Source organism: Alligator mississippiensis, chromosome 4, assembly GCF_030867095.1.
Source record: "Alligator mississippiensis isolate rAllMis1 chromosome 4, rAllMis1, whole genome shotgun sequence".
In the NCBI taxonomy this organism is placed as follows: Eukaryota; Metazoa; Chordata; order Crocodylia; family Alligatoridae; genus Alligator; species Alligator mississippiensis.
This window is the reverse complement of record NC_081827.1, coordinates 97565245-97584074: the sequence shown is the minus strand read 5'-3', so window position 1 is coordinate 97584074 and position 18830 is coordinate 97565245. Positions and strand designations below refer to the sequence as shown.

At 41.2% G+C, this 18830-nt stretch overlaps 1 protein-coding gene across 2 annotated transcripts in view; it reads left to right on the top strand.

Moving 5' to 3' along the window:
• Positions 1 to 18830, top strand: part of EP300 (E1A binding protein p300) — a 101653-nt gene that overhangs the window by 70990 nt on the left and 11833 nt on the right. For both annotated transcript variants that reach the window (XM_014607611.3, XM_014607608.3), the window contains exons 14-27: positions 872 to 1318; positions 1865 to 2053; positions 2721 to 2877; positions 3448 to 3566; positions 4126 to 4365; positions 4977 to 5065; positions 7421 to 7501; positions 11077 to 11133; positions 12120 to 12197; positions 13250 to 13317; positions 14845 to 14995; positions 15169 to 15315; positions 15783 to 15896; positions 17639 to 17804. In XM_014607611.3, the coding sequence (XP_014463097.2) occupies positions 872 to 1318; positions 1865 to 2053; positions 2721 to 2877; positions 3448 to 3566; positions 4126 to 4365; positions 4977 to 5065; positions 7421 to 7501; positions 11077 to 11133; positions 12120 to 12197; positions 13250 to 13317; positions 14845 to 14995; positions 15169 to 15315; positions 15783 to 15896; positions 17639 to 17804 (2103 nt within the window). The remainder of the gene's footprint in view (positions 1 to 871; positions 1319 to 1864; positions 2054 to 2720; positions 2878 to 3447; positions 3567 to 4125; positions 4366 to 4976; positions 5066 to 7420; positions 7502 to 11076; positions 11134 to 12119; positions 12198 to 13249; positions 13318 to 14844; positions 14996 to 15168; positions 15316 to 15782; positions 15897 to 17638; positions 17805 to 18830) is intronic.

Sequence of the window (18830 nt, the reverse complement as noted above, 5' to 3'; positions counted from 1 at the left end):
AGTTTGTAGGGCTAGGTTTCACAGCCCTTGCAAAAATGAAGCTTTGTGAACCAGGTGTGGGGAAGGGGTGGGATGGTTTACACTGATTCCTGCCAAACAGCAAAGTTTAATTGTATGAGAAATACAAAGAGTCTGGGGAAACGAAAATGGTCATGCAAGGTTGTCCGCTATGTACTTTCAACTCGTTGCTTACAAATGAAACTGATTTGGGATTTTTCCATGACTGGGAGGCTGCATCAGCTTTGAAGACAGGAGAATTTTTCCTGTCAGGTGTCCCCGTTGTAGCTGCCACCCCAGGCTAGGAAGTAGGATGAAAACTCTTAATTACCAAACAAGTTTAATGCTGCATGATAGATTTTATTCTATCCCTGTCCTAGACTTCTTGACCTTGATTGCAGTGCTTTTGCAGCTTCCTGCCCCCTCCCCCCCATGGGAAAATGGGAGATGATCTTAAATCTTGTAATTCTTCTTGAGTTGATTCTAAAAGTGTTTGAATTTCTTTCCTTAACTAATGCTCACCTGTCATTTATCCAAGAACAAACTGAAAGTGTAGCTTTTACAAAATGATATGAAAAGGTGCAGTTATGGAGTTTTTTATTTGAATGTTAATGAAAAATGGTTGTTACATAGAAGCTTCTGTTTAGGACTTTTTTCAGTCACAAACAGTGCTTTATGCTAGTATCTGAACAAAATGAAGATGAACAAAACAATTTTCCTTTTTGAACTGAAATGCAAAAACTCAGTGGTGGTATTATACTTTTTAACACTGGATGCTAATAACTTAGGTGAAGAGCTGTTTGTGTTGGAATAATCTTCTTCTGCCTCATGCTAATATGAAGTCATTGCAAATGTCTATTTGTTTTTCCCACAGGCACAAATGACCAGCTCTTCCTGTCCTGTGAACTCTCCTGCAATGGCTCCTGGTTCTCAGGGGAGCCATATTCATTGCCCACCGCTTCCACAGCCTCCTTTGCACCGAAACTCTCCCTCTCCAGTACCTAGTCGAACCCCAACACCTCATCACACGCCCCCAGGCCTGGGATCCCAGCCACAGCAACAGCAGCAAGCAGCTGCAGCAGCCACCACTGCCCCCACCCCTACCCCTCAGGCAATGCCACCTGGGCCTCCATCACAAACTATGCACCCTCCTCAGAGGCAGACTCCAACTCCTCCACAAGTACAGCTGCCTCCGCAAGTGCAGCCTCCAGTTCCAGTCACCCCTTCAGCAGAGCAGCAGCAACCTCTGTCACAGCAGAGCACAACTGCATCTGTGCCGACCCCAACAGCACCGCTGCAGCCCACACACCCCACGACACCTGTAAGAAAATATCTTTGTTTATGCTTTCCTTAAGGATGCTTTGGATATAAGGTTGTTTTCAGTCAGCATCTTTGGGTTTTTTTGATGGTGTCCATGACATTGACTGCTGGTGTGCCAAAATAAGTATACATTACATTTGAGAAGTAAAACTTTTGACTGAAGATGCAGGAGCAGTAAACTGCACACCTTCCACTTCCACCCCGGAAGTATTTCAAAGAATTATAGTGCTTGTTTAGGAACTTACTGTAAAACATGGAAGAGCATCTCCAGTAGTGAGTTATTTCCATGGAAGTGATGTCAGTGTGCCACGCACATTAACTATTGTTAAAATACTGTGCCATCCAAAGTATTTCAGAAACGTATTTTTGCACAACTCAGGTTGCTCTGTGGTCTATTCTTTTTCAGGTGAAGATACTGTGGAGTATGAGGGAGTGCTTCCAGTTAAACTTGGAAGTATGATAACACATTAAAAGAAGGTCATACTGTAATAAGCTTTTCAGTGTAACTTATTGGACCCTTTTTAATTTAATGCGGGTTTTCTTTCAGCTTTCACAACCGGCTGTGAGCGTTGATGGGCAGGTATCTAACCCACCATCCACCAGCAGCACGGAGGTGAATTCTCAACAGAATGCTCCTGAGCAGCAGCAACCACCCTTGCAGGAAGTGAAAATGGAAATGAAAATGGATGAAGAGGAGCCAGAACAAACAGACCTTCAGGGGGAGGAGAAACCTGAGGTAAGATGATAGCTAAGTGGTTCTGGTATGTGGTTGCGCCTGGACAGTGCTTTGATGGGAAACTGGAATGAGTGGACCAAGATGCTCTCAGAGGTGCTGATCGACAAAGGAAGTGTTCCCTCCAGGGGGAATCTTTTGTTTCTGAATTAGTGATAAATAACTACTTTTCATTCACAGAATTATTTGAATCTTGGCAAACTGACTCTATGGGGAGTTGGGTGGACTTGGATGAAACCAGGGGTGGCTGAGAGAGAGGAGGGATGGGGGAGGAGGCTGTCCTAGGGTTATGTCTATGTTGCAGTTGAGATGCATCTGCAGCTTGTTGTGGATATACTGAGCTAGCTACTTCTAAAGCTAGCTAAGGTATTGATAGCAGTAAAGCACAGAGTTGGTGCAGGTTGCAGAACTTGATCAAGAAGCTGGATGGATATTTGGGCTCATGCTGACCATCATGCTGCTCTACCTCCATTGCTATCAGTGTTCTGTCTAGCTAAAGTTAGCACAGGGGTCTTTTGTACAAGCAGTAGCCAGACCCTGACTGTGGTAGAAGACAAGCCTTTTGTTTTAGGGAGAAGTAGGAGGTAAATTGCTAATGAAGCACAAAAGACCGAACTTGGATGATCTTCACAGAAGTGATAGATGAAAAGATTCTGATTTGGCCTTTCAGATTAAAGTTGAACCTGTGGTGGAGGAATGTAAACCGGACCCAATGGAACAGGAGGAAAAGAAAGCAGAAGTGAAGTCTGAGATGAAAGATGAGGAAGAAAGACCCAGTACTCCAGCTACTCAGTCTTCTCCAGCAGCTGGGCAATCTAAGAGGAAAAGTAAGCAAGAAAACTATTCTGTTTCTGAGACTCTTACTTCTGAGGGACTAGACTATCTATTTGAGAGACAAAGGAGAGTTTTTAGCATTTTTTTTAGTGTTCTCAGTTTGCTTGATAGCTCTATTTTGTGATTCTGACCCAAATGTCTAATTTTTAATATTCGTAATTGGTTCCACTGAGCTAAGTAAAATGATTCACTGTCAGACCACAAGTATTAGAAAACCTATATCTAAAATGGAAGTCCCTTTCCTTTTAATAATTCCTTGGTCAAATTCATTCTCTGGACATGAAAGGTTTGTACCCAGTGTAAATTGATCTTTTAAAAACTTGTTTGCTTCCTGTAATATAACATGACCCTGTTTTAGCATTCAGTATGTCACTTCTCATTATGAGCTTTGTCACTTTGTCTAATTTCTGTCTTCTGCAAAATCCAGCATTAGAGAGAGTGAACAAACTATGCTCTGTGTGTGTTTTTAGCAAATACGTAACACAATTTCAAATCATATAGCAAGCTTCTTGCTTCTAGCCATCACTGTAACCTTGCTTATATTGGTTATTTTATTTCAAAAGTTTTCAAACCAGAAGAATTGCGGCAGGCGCTTATGCCAACACTGGAGGCACTTTACAGGCAGGATCCTGAGTCCCTTCCTTTCCGACAGCCTGTGGATCCTCAACTACTAGGAATTCCTGTAAGTGCATTAGCAAGCTGTCTCCCTTCTTTAACTCATAACCACTACTCCCAGGACATGCCAGCTTTGAAGAAACCATATGGTCTACTATGGGTCTGGTCTGCAGTTTTTTAGAGATGTATTGAAAGAGCTTGGGTTGGGAGTTGGAGTGTTCTATACATCTCTGGTTTTGAACATGTTTAAGTATTGTTTGGCTGTGGATTCCTCTTACTAAAACAATCAAGTGGGTCTTATTGACAGATCCCCCACATACTGGATTTTACTTGGCATTTGCACCTGCCTGGATTTGCTTTCTGCCTGGATTTTCCAGGGTTGTACAGTCCTGGGAACACTTCTTGCCTTAAGTGTAGCAACAGTAGTTTCTCAATTTGTCAGTAAGCTGTGAAATTGTATTATGTTGTAAGCAGTTGACTGGCATTACCCAGATCTTGAGTGCCAGGCTTGGTACTTCTTTCTTGCAACTGTTTTGCAAAACAGCCTAGTCTTATGGAAAGTGCATGCTCTCACCTTGTAGCGAAGTGCCTCTGGTCATGTTTTGAAATGCCCCTTGTTCTTGCAGGATTACTTTGATATAGTGAAGAACCCCATGGATCTCTCTACCATCAAGAGAAAACTAGACACAGGGCAGTACCAGGAGCCTTGGCAGTATGTGGATGACATCTGGCTCATGTTCAACAATGCCTGGCTCTATAACCGCAAGACATCCCGAGTGTATAAGTACTGCTCCAAACTGGCAGAGGTGTTTGAACAAGAAATTGACCCAGTTATGCAAAGCCTTGGTTATTGCTGTGGGAGAAAGGTGAGGAGGGTAGCTGGCTTACACTATTCACTCCTGGTTGCAATACGCAATATTGAAAGGACATAGGAGTTGTAGTCAGGTAATTAAAGGATAGTATAGGAGTTACAGGGGAGTTTTTCTGGGTGCTCAGAACTTTTGAACATCAGGCCTTTTAAGTATTTAAAGATTTCAGAATTTAACTTGAGAAACCCTTGGCTGAGTGTTTAATCCTGCATACACTGCTTAAACATCACTTCTTTTTTTTTCTATGAAAGCACCATAGCTGATTTACCAGGATATATCTTTAGGCTTAATGTAGTTTATAACTGGGGTAAATCAGCTTTTGGAGTTATAACAAAGTGAGCTTTGCACCTTGCACAATTACAGAAAAGTGATTTCCCTGTTGAGAAAAGTGGTATAAAACAATGGCTAACTAGTAAATAATGCCCAAATAGAACATGTTTACAGTATAAACACATAATATACTCGTATTGTACTATTCAGATCCATGGAATTATGTAATTTAAGAATCCAGAGTCCAGATGAAGTTCATTATCTGGGTCATACCCACTTCCCATGGACAATGAGTAGAAACATGCATGAGTACTAAGAAGATGCATTTCTTTTTGCAGTTGGAATTCTCACCACAGACTTTATGTTGCTATGGCAAACAGCTATGCACAATCCCTCGAGATGCCACTTATTACAGTTATCAGAACAGGTAAGGAAAATAGGTCACAGCATGTGCAGCATTGCATCAAACTATATATATTAAAGACATGCATGTATACATACACATCCTTGGTATATGTGCACACCTTCATGTCACAAATTCACAATAGCTGCGAGTACCCTGAAGAGCTTCTTTTTTTATTAAAAAAGCTGTCTTTCTGAATGAGTTCATTGCAACCTTTGGTCTCCCTCCTTTATATAAACACCCCAGATTTCTGAAACCTAGGTAAATTGGGCAATTAGTTGTTGTTTTTTTCAGGTCTCTACCTACTTTTCTATAATAGTCTATTGTCTGTCTTCCCTGCCTAACCAATAGATAACAATATTTCAGGACCTAAGCTAGTAAGGTTTTGAGGAGGGGGTGGGGGGAGGTGAGGGGGAAACCATTTTTTTTATTGTACTCTGAGCAGTTGGTTCTTATGATTACTGTAATGAAGAATTTTGCCACAAATAGCAAAGCTGTCTTTGGCACAAGTCTTCAGTGTAGATTTGTGTATTCAGATCTTGTTGAGTGAATTGATGCTCTTTCTTCTCATAAGGCCCCTTAAGGGAGTTGTTTTGTTGTGGTTGTCAACAGCAGTGGCAAATGCTGTCACTTTCATAGCTCTCCTAGCTAATCTTTTTGACCTGCATTTATTGAGGGATTAAAGTCTATGAAGCTACCAGGAGAGTGTTTCTGCTAGACGCTCCTTTTTCTCTTAAGAGGGGGAAATATATTATTTAACACTTCGAGATGGTAGTTCCCTGGTTTGTCAGGGGAATTGGTTATCTTCCAATTATTCCAACTCCATTCACTTGTTCTTGCTTTCTATTCTTGAGGTCCAACACCTTTCAAAGAAATTAGTCTTTTACCCTGAAGGCAGTGAAGTCTTGCAAGACAGGCAGTATATTTGGCCTTTAGGGAAAGAAAGTAACATGGAGAAGATGCAGAGTATAGGACCCTCTTAGGTGCAAGAAGTTTTGATGCAATGCACTGGATTCTTAAATAGCAGGGGAAGAGAAATAGCTGTACTCCATAACGAAATCTGAATCTGGATTTTTCAGTAATTTTGAAATTACTGAACAACTTCTCATGCCATTAGTGAATATTTTCCCCACATATGGTATCCATGAGTGAACACCAAGTAGATCAAAAAAATCATAATTCCAAAACCCACATTTTGCTTCCCTGATGTAATTGTTCACTTCAATATGAGATATAGTTAAATCATGATTCAGCTTCCATGCTGAAATTTAGGTGAGGTTAAGCGGCCTTCCTCCTTAGCTTTATGGATACCATAGTTTTGGTTTGTGTTGCTTTATAATAAACTGTCGCAATTTGTTTTGATTTTTCTTTTGTTGCTTTTGTTTTAGATGTTTTGTGCATTCTAATTAACATGCTTAGTAATGGAGAAGCCGCAGATTCAATATATTTTTGAGGGGTGGGGAACAGATCTTGAATAAATTACTCTGGTTTCATTCAAATGCAAATGAAATCGTTCTCTACAGTGCTTATTCTGTTGATGTATGAACTGTTCTATAGCTCCAAATTGGGGTATGGTGGAGCTGTATGAATCTAGAACATTACGGATGCAACTAATGTCAGATATATACTTTACATATAATTTGACAGATTTAAAATAAATGGATGAAGGTTTTGAGGACAGATCAGACTGTCCCTTAAATTTTTGTGTAAGTGAAATTAGGTAGTTTAATTTCCCTTATCATGGGGAAGAGAATCCTGTGGCCCTTCAAGATGTGTTTAAGGTGGAAGAATTACTCCTCTTCCATTTGTCTCCCAGCAGATGCTTTTGCAGACAGAATTGCTATCCTGATATGTCAGAATAGCAATCTCTCCTTCCTTCTACCCTTTCCCTTCCATTTTAATTTTTTGCTGTCAATAGCACGGATTATTAAAATGGAGAGGGTGTGGGTATGCTAAAATGGAATACTTTTGTTTTATTTGCTGCTTGTGAACCCATTTGAGAAATTTAATGCTAATCTGTGCTTTGCCTTGGCTTTCTGCTTTGTGTTGTCTTGTCCTGCTTTTGTGTTTTTGTTTTGTCCTGCAAACCCCCATTTCTTTGTTTGTTCGTGTGTTATTTTTATTTTTCCTTCATGCTTGTCGTTGTCTGCACTTGGCTTTGATTGCAAAAAAAAAACAAACCAATACAAACAAACCAACCAAACAAACACACTGTGGGGCCCATAAATCTACATCATTGAATATCCCTGTCGCCGTTGATGACCTGCTCTCTGCTCCCGCCCCCTCCTTGGCCTGCTGTGATTGGTGGCTCCGTTGCTTGGCTTGGGCTGTGTTGTGTGGACGGAACAGTTCACCCAAATATGGCCTTCTTGCTGACAGGTATCATTTCTGTGAGAAGTGCTTCAACGAAATCCAAGGGGAGAGCGTTTCTCTGGGGGATGACCCATCACAACCTCAAACGTGAGTAGCCATATGTCTGTCTGGGATGAACATTTATATAAAAAATATTGCTGTTTTTGTGGTGGTTTAACCTACAGCATGCTCCTAAAATGTGTCTCAAGGGAGGGTAGGACATATCTAGCTAATAAAGGAGTTAGCATTAATATAATGTTAGATCTGATAGTACTGAAGGGGGGGTACTTCCTTAAAAACAAGGATTCATGTTCTCAGTGGTATGTGGGCTGAACAATGTTAACAAGGAGTGAGCATCTCTTCCAGTAAACTTTTTAAGGAACTTTTAGGAAAAGGTCTTACTAAATAGAGCTGAAGAAATTTCTTGCTATGGGAAATAGCATTATTGGGGATAATGTGCATAGCAGGCATCCTTCTAAATATCTGTTCAACCTATAACTTTGTGCCTACCAAGCTTTCTCTTCCGCACCACTCCGAATGGTCTTATCAAAATAAACAAGGAGGTATAGCTTATGTTTGCAGTTCTGATTTTTAAGAGCCTTTTTTTTTTAATCAAAACACCATCTTATAGGAGATGTTGCAGACTTGTTAAGCTGACCTGGAGAGGCAGATGTAGAATTGGCTCTTTTGTAGTAATGGTGGGGTAGAAGCTGTTAGATGTTAGCTATTAATATGTTAGATGGATATTGGACTACTGGGGTATCCCCAGATATGAAAAGGAAGGAACTGAGGAAAGCTTTGAAGCCAGGTGGCAAGTGAAAACTGGCAGGCAGAAAGAGTATGAGATGATGTATTGGAAGGAAAAGATTGCCTAAAGCAGCAAGTAAATGGTTGAATTCTGATCTTGCTGGTGGTTTTGTCACTATTTAAAATAGCTGGAGGAGAGGCATGTGAATCTTTTAAGCACTTACCACTTTTCTTTTGGGGAACGGGAAGCAATGGACTGTGCGCCCTTCATGTACTAGACAAAGATTTTCCCTGTGACTTAAGAAGGAAGGAGCATAGCTAAACTGAGCATGGCCCAAATTTGTGATCCTTGTTTTTGGTACAGTAGTAATCTATTCTAATCAGAGATATGTAAAAGCAATAAGTGAACTGCCCCTTGGCTATTAGCTGTGCACAAACTACCTTAGACAAAATTAGGCAAATGGATAGTAGGGGACAACAGTAGACAATAAGAAGAGAAGAAGGCACTCCGAGTGCTTTTTAACTTGGTTAAATGCCATGTGTCAATGTGGTTGTAAACAAGAGATTGAAGAATTTCATACTTTAATTAATAAATTGGGGAAAATTTTTGAACATGTGCTGTGAAAAATCAAGAAAGTTATTCCCAACTTGTGTTGTGTTTTTTTTTCCTTCCTATTTAAAATTCACTACACAATAGCAATTTTTTTAAGTAGGGATGCACCAATAGAGATATTTTTGGACCAATACTGATGGCCGATTTTTAATAAGCTGTATCGGCCAATACCAATCCAATTTGCCAATATGCGTCCCGGCAGCTTGGAGAGGAACATCTGGCTGCTAAATCTGTTGTGGGGGAATGGGCATGGGGGGGCAGATCAAGGTCCCCACGATGAGGGAGGGAGTGGGGCAGGGAAAGCACTGCCCAGCTGGAGTAGGGCACAAGATGGAGCTGTGGCTAGTCTGGGGGGGGCGTGGGGAGGGGGAGGAAGCAGCTCCTGCTACTACGTGCACCCTGGGAGGGCTTGGGGGCATGTGCTCCCTGGATCTGTGCACAGGGCACAGGTGGGGTGCTGCTGTGGGCTGGAGCCAAGGTTGGTGCCAAGCTCTTCTCGGCAGGGGGGGTTGGGTCGTGCTGTGCTCAGGGCAGGCAGCAGTGGCGCTGGGAGTGGGGCTACGGCAAATTTTGGGGTGACTGTAGCCCCTCCTCCCCTTAGTCCTTCCTCCCAGCCCTGCCACTGCCCCCCCTTCCTCCCCCCCTTCCAGGAACAGCTCAGTGCAGCTCTGGCCTCAGCCTCCACACAGATCTGGGGGCACGTGCCCCCCATGTCCTCCTGGGGTGCACATAGCAGCAGGAGCCGCCGCGCCCCCCCCCCCCAGTCCCCCGATGAGCCACAGCTCCATCCCGTGTCCTGCCTTGGCTGTGCAGTGCCTACCCCAGCCCCAGTGCCCCCCTTGCTACAGGGGCTTCAATCTGTGCTCCCCACGCCCCTTCCCTCACAACAGACTTACCAGCTGGAAACTGCTCTCCAAGCTTCTGGGCTGCACTCCTGGCCACCTGCATGCTGCGCTGCAGCTGCACGCATGGATGGGACATTTATCAGCCACATTATCGACCACATCAACCAAAAAAGGCCAATTGCCGATAATGTCAATTTTTCTTTATATCAGTGCTGATACAACATAGGACCAATGTATTGGTGCACCTCTATTTTAAAGCCTTTTCATGAGTTAGTGAATTTTTGTCTTGCTTCACCATTCTAACAGTTCGATTTTGTAGGTTAATTCCACAAATAAAGCTTACTGGGCCCAGGGAGAAGGACCTGTTCCTTCCTCTGACAGTATGTTGGTGGGTTGTTTGTCTTTTTGTTTATTTTGGGGGGGGTTTTAAGTCATGGTTGGAGCTGTTAAAATAGTGTGCAACTTGAAGCGATCAGGAAGTTTTGGCTTTTTTTATAAATGCATAATGGTTGTTGGGGTATGGATGGTTCCATCCTGCCAAACATAGACCCAAGCACCAAAATGGAGTGGTAAGAAGGATACATCTTACCCTAGATTAAACCCCTGTTCATGTTGCAGTTTCTGTGAATGTTTTGACAGTTGTTTATCACCTCCAAATTATTCAGCTCTATTTTAATATAGATTAGAATGAAGGAGTTAGGCCTATTCAAAGCTATTTTCTGTGTAGTTCTTTGGACCATTTTGAGCACGTAATGGATGGTATCTTCAGCATGTGCCTGGGGTCATTAATAAAAGAATTAGGGGGTTGGGAGGGATTTTCCTGTTAAGAAGTAAGAGTGGAGCTTTTAAATGAAAGTGATGTAGTAAGGGATCAAGGCAAGTCTGCAGGAGGAAGCAAAGTTTCACTATCAAAGTGTTATTGTAGAAGGAAGTCTAGCACTTCATTGGAAGAAGGGTCTGAATATTCCAGGTTATCTTAAAAACAGGGTGCCAACAAAGAAGGATATTTTGTGACATTTTTCCATTTCTTCTTTTATAATCTTCCACAGTGCAAGGACATGTTTTGTAAAATTTGTCCAAGATTAATTTTTATTTTTCTAAAATGAAATCCAAAATCAGTGAACCAACCTCTGATAACCATAAGCCATTCTGGGATGTATATTTTGGGCTGTTGATGCACTTAGGTGATCAAAACTTAAGGCATTCTCCAATAACCGAGGATTCACCCGATTGTGGTTCATGTGGTTTAACAAGGAAAAGAACAAACGTCATATAAGTTTTTCTGTTGAAGGTGGAGGGCAGGTCAAAATGTGCATATACATTGTTTACCTTTCCTGTTATAGAATCCTACTCCCTTTCACACATGATCCTAACTACAGTGCATGTCTGGGTGTAATGGGGGGTCGCAAAAGAATATAGCATACTGTGATTATTTTTTCTTGTGTTACAATTAAGTTTTATTACCTATTTCTCCTTAGTACAATAAACAAAGAGCAATTTTCTAAGAGGAAAAATGATACACTGGACCCTGAACTGTAAGTAATACTTGGGCAACTCATGTTAATTTTTAAAATCACTATTTCTCTCTTGAACCCCCCCCCCCCCTTGAAAAAGCAAGACATTCAGCACCAGCTGTTACTGTCTCTCTCTCTCTTTTGAAAGCTTAACTTGACTTTGTCAGTTGGCCATCTAGGGTTGTCATTGAAGTAGCAAGCATTGCATTTTGTCCTAAGACCCCAAATCATTACAGGAGAGGGAGTCATGAGGCTTATGGGTACTGTAGTCGAGTCTTTTTTTTTTCATTCTGAGCTTGATCAGACAAATGCATGCAGATAGCTGTGCTGCTTGAAGCCCTTTGTTCTGCTGAAGTGCATAGAGAGTTCAAAATTGACTTGGATTGTTCTGCTGCAGCATTTTTGCTGCTGTTGGTTCCTGTAATCATTCTGTTTTGCAGGCAGCTGTGCTTGAAAGACAGGCTATGGTAAATGTTATGGTGTTGACTGACTCTTCTTCACTGCCTGCTGGGGGAGCAGAATGGTAGCCTATCAGTAAAGCTTTCTAGGTATTGGAAGCAGCGCCTGGTCAAATAAGTGCTTTCCCCCTACACTCCCCAGTTCTTTGGATCACCATTTAGTTCCTTTGCCCTGTCACCAAGTGCTCATCTCAAATTAGAGCTGCTAAAATGGTGCCTTCCATCATAATGAATGAGCAAAAAGAGTCCATATCTGCACTGGGATCTGTCTGTACTGCTTTTCAGTTTGCCAAGGGCTGTGAGAAGGAAAGAATAGTAACATGGTTCATAAATGTACCTCTTCCATCATTATAGAGCAATGAAGCCTTAAAGAATTAACTCCTAAGGAAGGGACAGAGTCCTTGTCTCCCTTCCTTATTTTGTATTGGAGAAGAGACGATTGTAAAAATCATTGTGTGTGTGCGTGTGTATATTATTGAAATACTGGTTTAAATAATGATAATGTAATTACTGACTATGTATTCTCTCTACACGGCTTCTGAATTCCAGGTTTGTTGAATGTATAGAGTGTGGGAGAAAAATGCACCAGATCTGTGTCCTTCATAATGAGATAATCTGGCCTTCTGGGTGAGTTTCCTACTTTCTTTCCTTTCTGATGCTTGATTGCTCTTTTGGTGTTTATGTCCACCCTTTTAGAGTATTGTATGTGAACAGATATGAAACCATATGGCTAATAAATTTATTGAATAGAACATTTTCAGCAGTAATTAAAATGCCCATGGATATTCGGTAACATTTCAAGTAAATTTAAATGTTTAATCACATCTTGATTATGATGTCCTGCATCTTACCTTCGCTGCTTTTTAAGATGCCTCTATTTAAGAGAGCACCTTTATTCTGTATCTACTATATTTGAGAGAGGTTATAGTAGTCTGCGGCGATTGCTGACACCAGTTGCCAAATCTGTTGCTTTATTTTCAGCTCTTCAGACTTGTTGAGATTGTTTTCAGTTGAACTGACATATTTGGTTTCTTCTTGATCACAGTTTGTCAGATTACCTTCTAAAAGGTCAAGATTAAAAACTCTCATTTTTATCCTGGTTAAATCTATCTTAGTTAGTAGTTACAAGGAAGTACAAGAAGCTTTAGTAAACTTTTGATTGTACTGATATTTCTTGCCATTTTAATAGCATTAATATAAGTAAATGATTACTAGAATTATGACATCAGGAACTTTCTTCAGAGATTTAAAGTATTCTCTGCTTGACTTGTGCAGCTTTAGGATTTGCAGTTTGTTATCAACATTTCTTTTATAAAGGGTGAATGACCCTTAGCTGTGCGAGACGTCCTGATGATGCCTCTTCAACATTTTCTGTATACTAGAACACAAAACTAATACATCAGATCAGCCTGTTAGTGGTGTGAGCTAAGATACTGGATTAAACACAGTGGTAGAACGTGAGGCTTCGGAGGAATAGGAAGCTTGTACAACGTGGCCAGAAGTGTAGTGTTCTATTCAGTTGAATGCCTTCTGGTCGTTCATATGGTAGTATGCTGTGTGTTTTCCACTGGAAGATTTAATACCCTTCCCTTCTGCTTGTCTTTTTAGTTTTACCCCAGATTTTTGAGTTGTAGACACAGTTATATTTTTCACTCCTTTTCCTCATGTTTTTGCTTCAGTTTTGTCTGTGATGGCTGCCTAAAGAAAACAGGTCGAACCAGGAAAGAGAACAAATTTTCTGCTAAAAGTAAGTTTGGGGAAGATGGGACTTCAAGTATTTTCTGCTTTTAGTTAAATAGGCCTGTGTGGTAGACTTAGAGTGTCCTAATATTTAAGAATGCACATATCCACTGGCACTTAATACGTTCTTAACTTGCTGAATGCGTTTGTTCAAAGGACTATACTTAAAGACCAGTGTTAGAAGATGGCCACTTGATTGCTGTCTAATCTAAACTAAATTAGTAACCACCTTCTAAGTCCCTAGTAGAGCTAATACTTTGGATACGTTAGCAGAGAAGACAAAGGTTGGATGGACCATAAACAGATCTCTCCTCTTGAGGTGGTTCCTTCTGTTCAGGATCCACCTGGGGTTGAAGGTTATGGTTTGGAAACATCTATTGTTGGCCTGTAGACAGAGGGAAGATTGTGCAAGCTTTTTAAACTTGTACCTTCCACTCAGAATTAAATTGCTTTTATTAAAGTTCAGAGTAAATGGCTGCATTTTGTTTGGCTCATTCTATAAAAGCAGCCCATATAAAAGACTAGGTAAACCTGCAGGAAGTGTTAGTTATTGTACAGTATTGAAAGGTCCACGTTTGTTGTGAGCTCTTCTGACAAGGGGCAAAGAGGAAATCAGTTGTATAAATTGCCTTGAAATATTGGGGGAGGAGGAGCCTAGTTGTTGGCAGCTTAGCTATTCCAGAGCCTGTCTCTTCAGCTACTTTCTCATGAAATAGAAACCAAACCACTCTTCAGTACAGCGCTTCAAGTTACAACATCTGTATGCTTTTTCCATAATCCAGGCTTCCTGGATTCACTGAGAACATTCATTGTAAGAATGCAAGGGCTGCTTACAATTTTATTCAATTAACTGTGGTTTCCAGCCACTTGCATGCAAATGTTACTCATAACAGCATCCTGTGGTCAGGATTTGTTGGAAGGTGCCAAAATGCAAAAATTGAAGGAGTTGGAGGTGATGGATAAGAAACTGTAAATAGTAGTATGAGGAAGGGCTTCTTTGTGCTAGGACTCTTAGACTGCCTTCTGGAGTCAGGCATTCCCTCATACATGGATGCCAGCACTTCTTTTGTCTGTGTTTTATTTGAAAGGAGAGGTGGATATAAGTGGAATAATGCATTTAGTAGGGGCTGGTTAAAGTGGGTGATTTTATTTATTTATTGTTTTGGTCGTCAGAAAAATGGAAGTGTTGATATTACTGGCTAGGTTTGGGCAGTGTATGCAGAGTTAGGCCTCCACATGCAGCATTTCATATTCTTGGCTATTTCTCTTCAAGAGAAGACTTAATAGTGGTAGGCCTCTGCAGTAAACATACAGGGACCAGAATAAAATGCATGCTAAATTTCCACTTTGGTTTGAATTGCGTTTTAAACCACAGGTATGTCTAGAGGTGAAAAGCAAATGTACTATTTCACTTGAACTAAACCCGTTTAATCTCGTGTGGCATAGCACATTGAAAACTACTCCAGTTAATACAGGTATAGAGAGATGAACTTAACTTTTTAGTCATGCATATATTGAATTTTATTTTTTGTAGGGTTACCTGCTACAAGACTTGGTACCTTCTTGGAAAACAGAGTCAATGACTTCCTGAGAAGACAGAATCACCCTGAGGCAGGAGAGGTCACAGTTAGGGTGGTTCATGCCTCTGACAAAACTGTAGAAGTAAAACCAGGAATGAAAGCAAGGTACATTCCTTCAAGTCCTGTTGTTGTCTTCCTTCAGCACTGACTCAAAAGATGGGTGCTTGAACTTCCTACCTCTGCAGATACAGAAGCTGCAAATATATGTTTTGTATTCAGATCATGATGGAGTATATTTATTTCCCCCCCCCCCCCCCCTTAATTTATGACATCTGCAGGTTTGTAGACAGCGGAGAGATGGCAGAGTCCTTCCCCTATCGAACAAAAGCTCTCTTTGCCTTTGAAGAGATTGATGGTGTAGACTTGTGCTTCTTCGGCATGCATGTACAGGAGTATGGCTCAGATTGCCCTCCGCCCAATCAGAGGTGAGAAGCTATGTGATGCTCTAGTCAAGGGGTACCTAAATTTTATTTAGCCAGAAGTCTTGGTTGGGTGATCCATCTGAAGTCCTGAATTTTTAAGATTTGAATACAACTTAATTTTTGTCACTTATACTAGAATATCTCAACATAAAGCAGTTAACGGTAGTGGGAATATTAGAGTAAAAAGAGGATAGTTCAGGAGTAGAATATATGTCTGGTGGTGGCATCTCAGCCAGAGGAAGGAGGTGAATTTGAGGGTCAGCATTTTAAAGGTAGATGATTCCAGAAAGGGATGAGGCTACAAGGGCAAACAAAAATGCGAGCTCATGGAGGCAGATGGCATCTCAGCCTCTGAAGGTAGTGACTTGAATTGGGTATTTCGAGGTTAGACTACAGTGGATGATGTGTAAATGCTGTGGAACCTCCAGCCATCTATTTTGTGTTGTCATGGATTTTTCTCCTTTGTCTAGGCGAGTGTATATATCTTACCTCGATAGTGTTCATTTCTTCCGCCCTAAATGCTTGAGGACCGCAGTCTATCATGAAATACTCATTGGATACCTAGAATACGTCAAAAAATTAGGGTAAGTTTATGATTTTTTCTTATTGTACAGCACCCAGTTGTATACCTGTACCTCACTGGGTAGATAAAATGATGTGGTTACTGTCCTGAAGAACATATCTGTCCAGTTTCAGTGAGAATGAAAGGAAAATATCCATGGCATGGGTTTGAGGGAAGAAAGAAGATAAGTGACTGCAGTAGGATTGCAGATTTCTCAGTAGAGGCTTGAATGTCAGTTTGTGTTATTCTGTCTAATAAAGTATATAGAATATGACTTGAACATATTTTAATCAATTTTGAATTAGAGGAAAGTAACTTGAATATCTGTACCGTAAGATTTTGCTGTCTGACAGATACTCTCATTAATTCAGCCTTTGCAATATTCTGCTCTCTGTCAAGTAATGTTTTTGGGCTAGCAAGTATAAAGTATTCTTATCTTTCTTCATCGTTTACTTGTCTGTTAATTCTCTCTGGACTGGTCAATTTCTGTGGCAGCTTTTTTTCTTAGGTAGCATCTTTACAGAGCTGGCAGTTGAAATAATGACATCCTGCCAAAAGAAGTCAGAGGGAAACGAGAAGGAACAGAGAGGATAGAAAATCCTGAGGTTTCACTCGGATGGAAACTAAGGCATTGAAGGACTTTTTAGCAAGCGAGTTGCTGAAGCCATGAGTGAGGTAGATTGCCATGTGGAGCACATGGAAGCCAGGATGTAGGATGTAAAAGGCCACACCTCTTTGTGGTTAAGGTAGCAACAAGAGAACAGCAGCATCCTTAGGACTTGTGATCCAGGTCCTATATATCCACCCTTCTGGGTGGTGTCTGGTGCCTGTTCTGAGAGGACCAACATTCAGGCATTTTAATATCCTCTAACTCTGCTTTCCTGAATGCATGGAAGAACTCCTGGCTTAACTTTTACAGAGGGAGGGTGTGAGCCTGCTTTCAATTGGGCAGAAAAATTTTACTTGCCTGTAATTTGACTTCTGAATATATAGTCTTCTCTCCTGCTTTTGGAGGTTGTTTGTGTGTTTTGTTTTGTTGTTTTGTTTTTTTCCCAAATGACAAGTAGGAAAGAACTTGGGTAAATTGGGCTTTGTGGATTTAGGGCCATTCAGTTACTATTTTAGATGGTGTGGGGCTTTGTGCTACTGGAATACATGCTAGCAGCATGCATCTACAGGAACAATATACACCAAGAACTAGCAGAGGAATAATCTTCCTTTAATTGACCTTGAAGGCAGAGGAGAGTTATCTAGTAGGGAAGTGTAGTAAGTGACAGGAAACAAGGTAGTTGGACTGTTATGTGCTTGTTAAATGGCTTCTGTCTTTAAATCCTTGGCTTTTAATGTTGAAATATTGTCTGAAGTCTCTACTCCTTTGCTCTGAGAATTTACAGTTCTCTTCTAATTGTAATTCTGTTCTCTTCCAATGGTGGCTGACAATTGCAAACAAATGTTAAGCTTCAGTGACTTTTACCTTGAGGTTTGCAGGTGAAGCAGGTTTTCCGTAGAGTTATTCTGTGCAACACAGCTGTGCATCTTATTAGTGAAAAGAGGCCTCCATATTGCATGTCCATACCAACCAGGACATAGTTCAGTTGTTACTAGTGCCCATTGCTTATATGTACCAGCAGCTCTGCAGTAGATATCTGGAAGACTTGTTGTCCATCTTGTAACATCAGCCAGCTTCTGTGCTGGCTCCATCTTGTGGCTGAAGGGCCAGTGATCATCAGCACCCTGATAACCTGTCATTTTTTACAATGGTAGATATACTACTGGACATATCTGGGCCTGCCCACCGAGTGAAGGAGATGACTACATCTTCCATTGCCATCCACCCGATCAGAAGATACCTAAGCCCAAGCGACTGCAAGAGTGGTACAAAAAAATGCTGGACAAATCAGTGTCTGAGCGTATTGTCCATGATTACAAGGTTAGTTCAATATAGAAATTAACTGGATTCTGTCTTCATGACATGTCTGTCTTTGTTCTTTTCCTACTCCTTGCTCTTCAATAAGTGGGGTTTTTAATTTCTAACATATTAACCTTGTTTCTGATCTAGATTGAGCACTAGCAGCAACATGTACATTCTATTTAAACTACACAGCTTTTGAAAACATTACAGCAAGAGACTTCAGTTATATCATGCCTTCCTTTCAGCTTTGCTTTTTTATTATTTTGAAAAAAGAGGGAAGTCATGAGAGTGCTGCATAAGAACACTTTACCTGGACTGTCAGTTTGAAAATTAGAGAATCTTTTGAGATTAAAATAAAATTATCAAGCATGTTTGGTGGGCTGATACATTTGCAAAGACCTGAAGCCTGCAGGATTGTTCAGAACGCAAATTAAGAGGCCTAGGAAGTATAGTGATGGCGCTGTTGTATCAAATAAATGTACAGTTTGCAGCAAGTGGCAGGCTAGAATTCATAGATTGTAGAGTCGGAAGGGACCACAATGGATCATCATGTCCGACCCTCTGCCCCTGGCAGGAAAGAGGTCTGAGGTCAGATGACCCCAGCCAGGTGACTATCTAGCCTCCTCTTGAAGACCTTCAAGCTAGGTGAATAGTACCACTTCACTTGGAAGCCCATTCCAGATCCTGGCCACCCTTACTGTGAAAAATTTCTTCCTAATATCTAACCTAAATCCACTCTCAGCTAGTTTACATCTATTATTCCTAGTCACTCCCTGGGGCGCCTTAGTAAACAGCGCTTCCCCTATTCCCCGTTGACCTCCCCTAATAAATTTATAGGCGGCCACAAGATCTCCCCTCAGCCATCTCTTGTGAAGGCTGAAGAGATTCAGCTCTCTCAACCTCCCCCCCATAGGGTCTATCACAAAGGCCACTAATCATGCGAGTGGCCCTCCTCTGGACCCTCTCGAGATTCCCCGCGTCCCTCTTGAAGTGCGGCGTCCAAAACTGGACACAGTACTCCAACTGCGGCCTGACCAGTGCTGC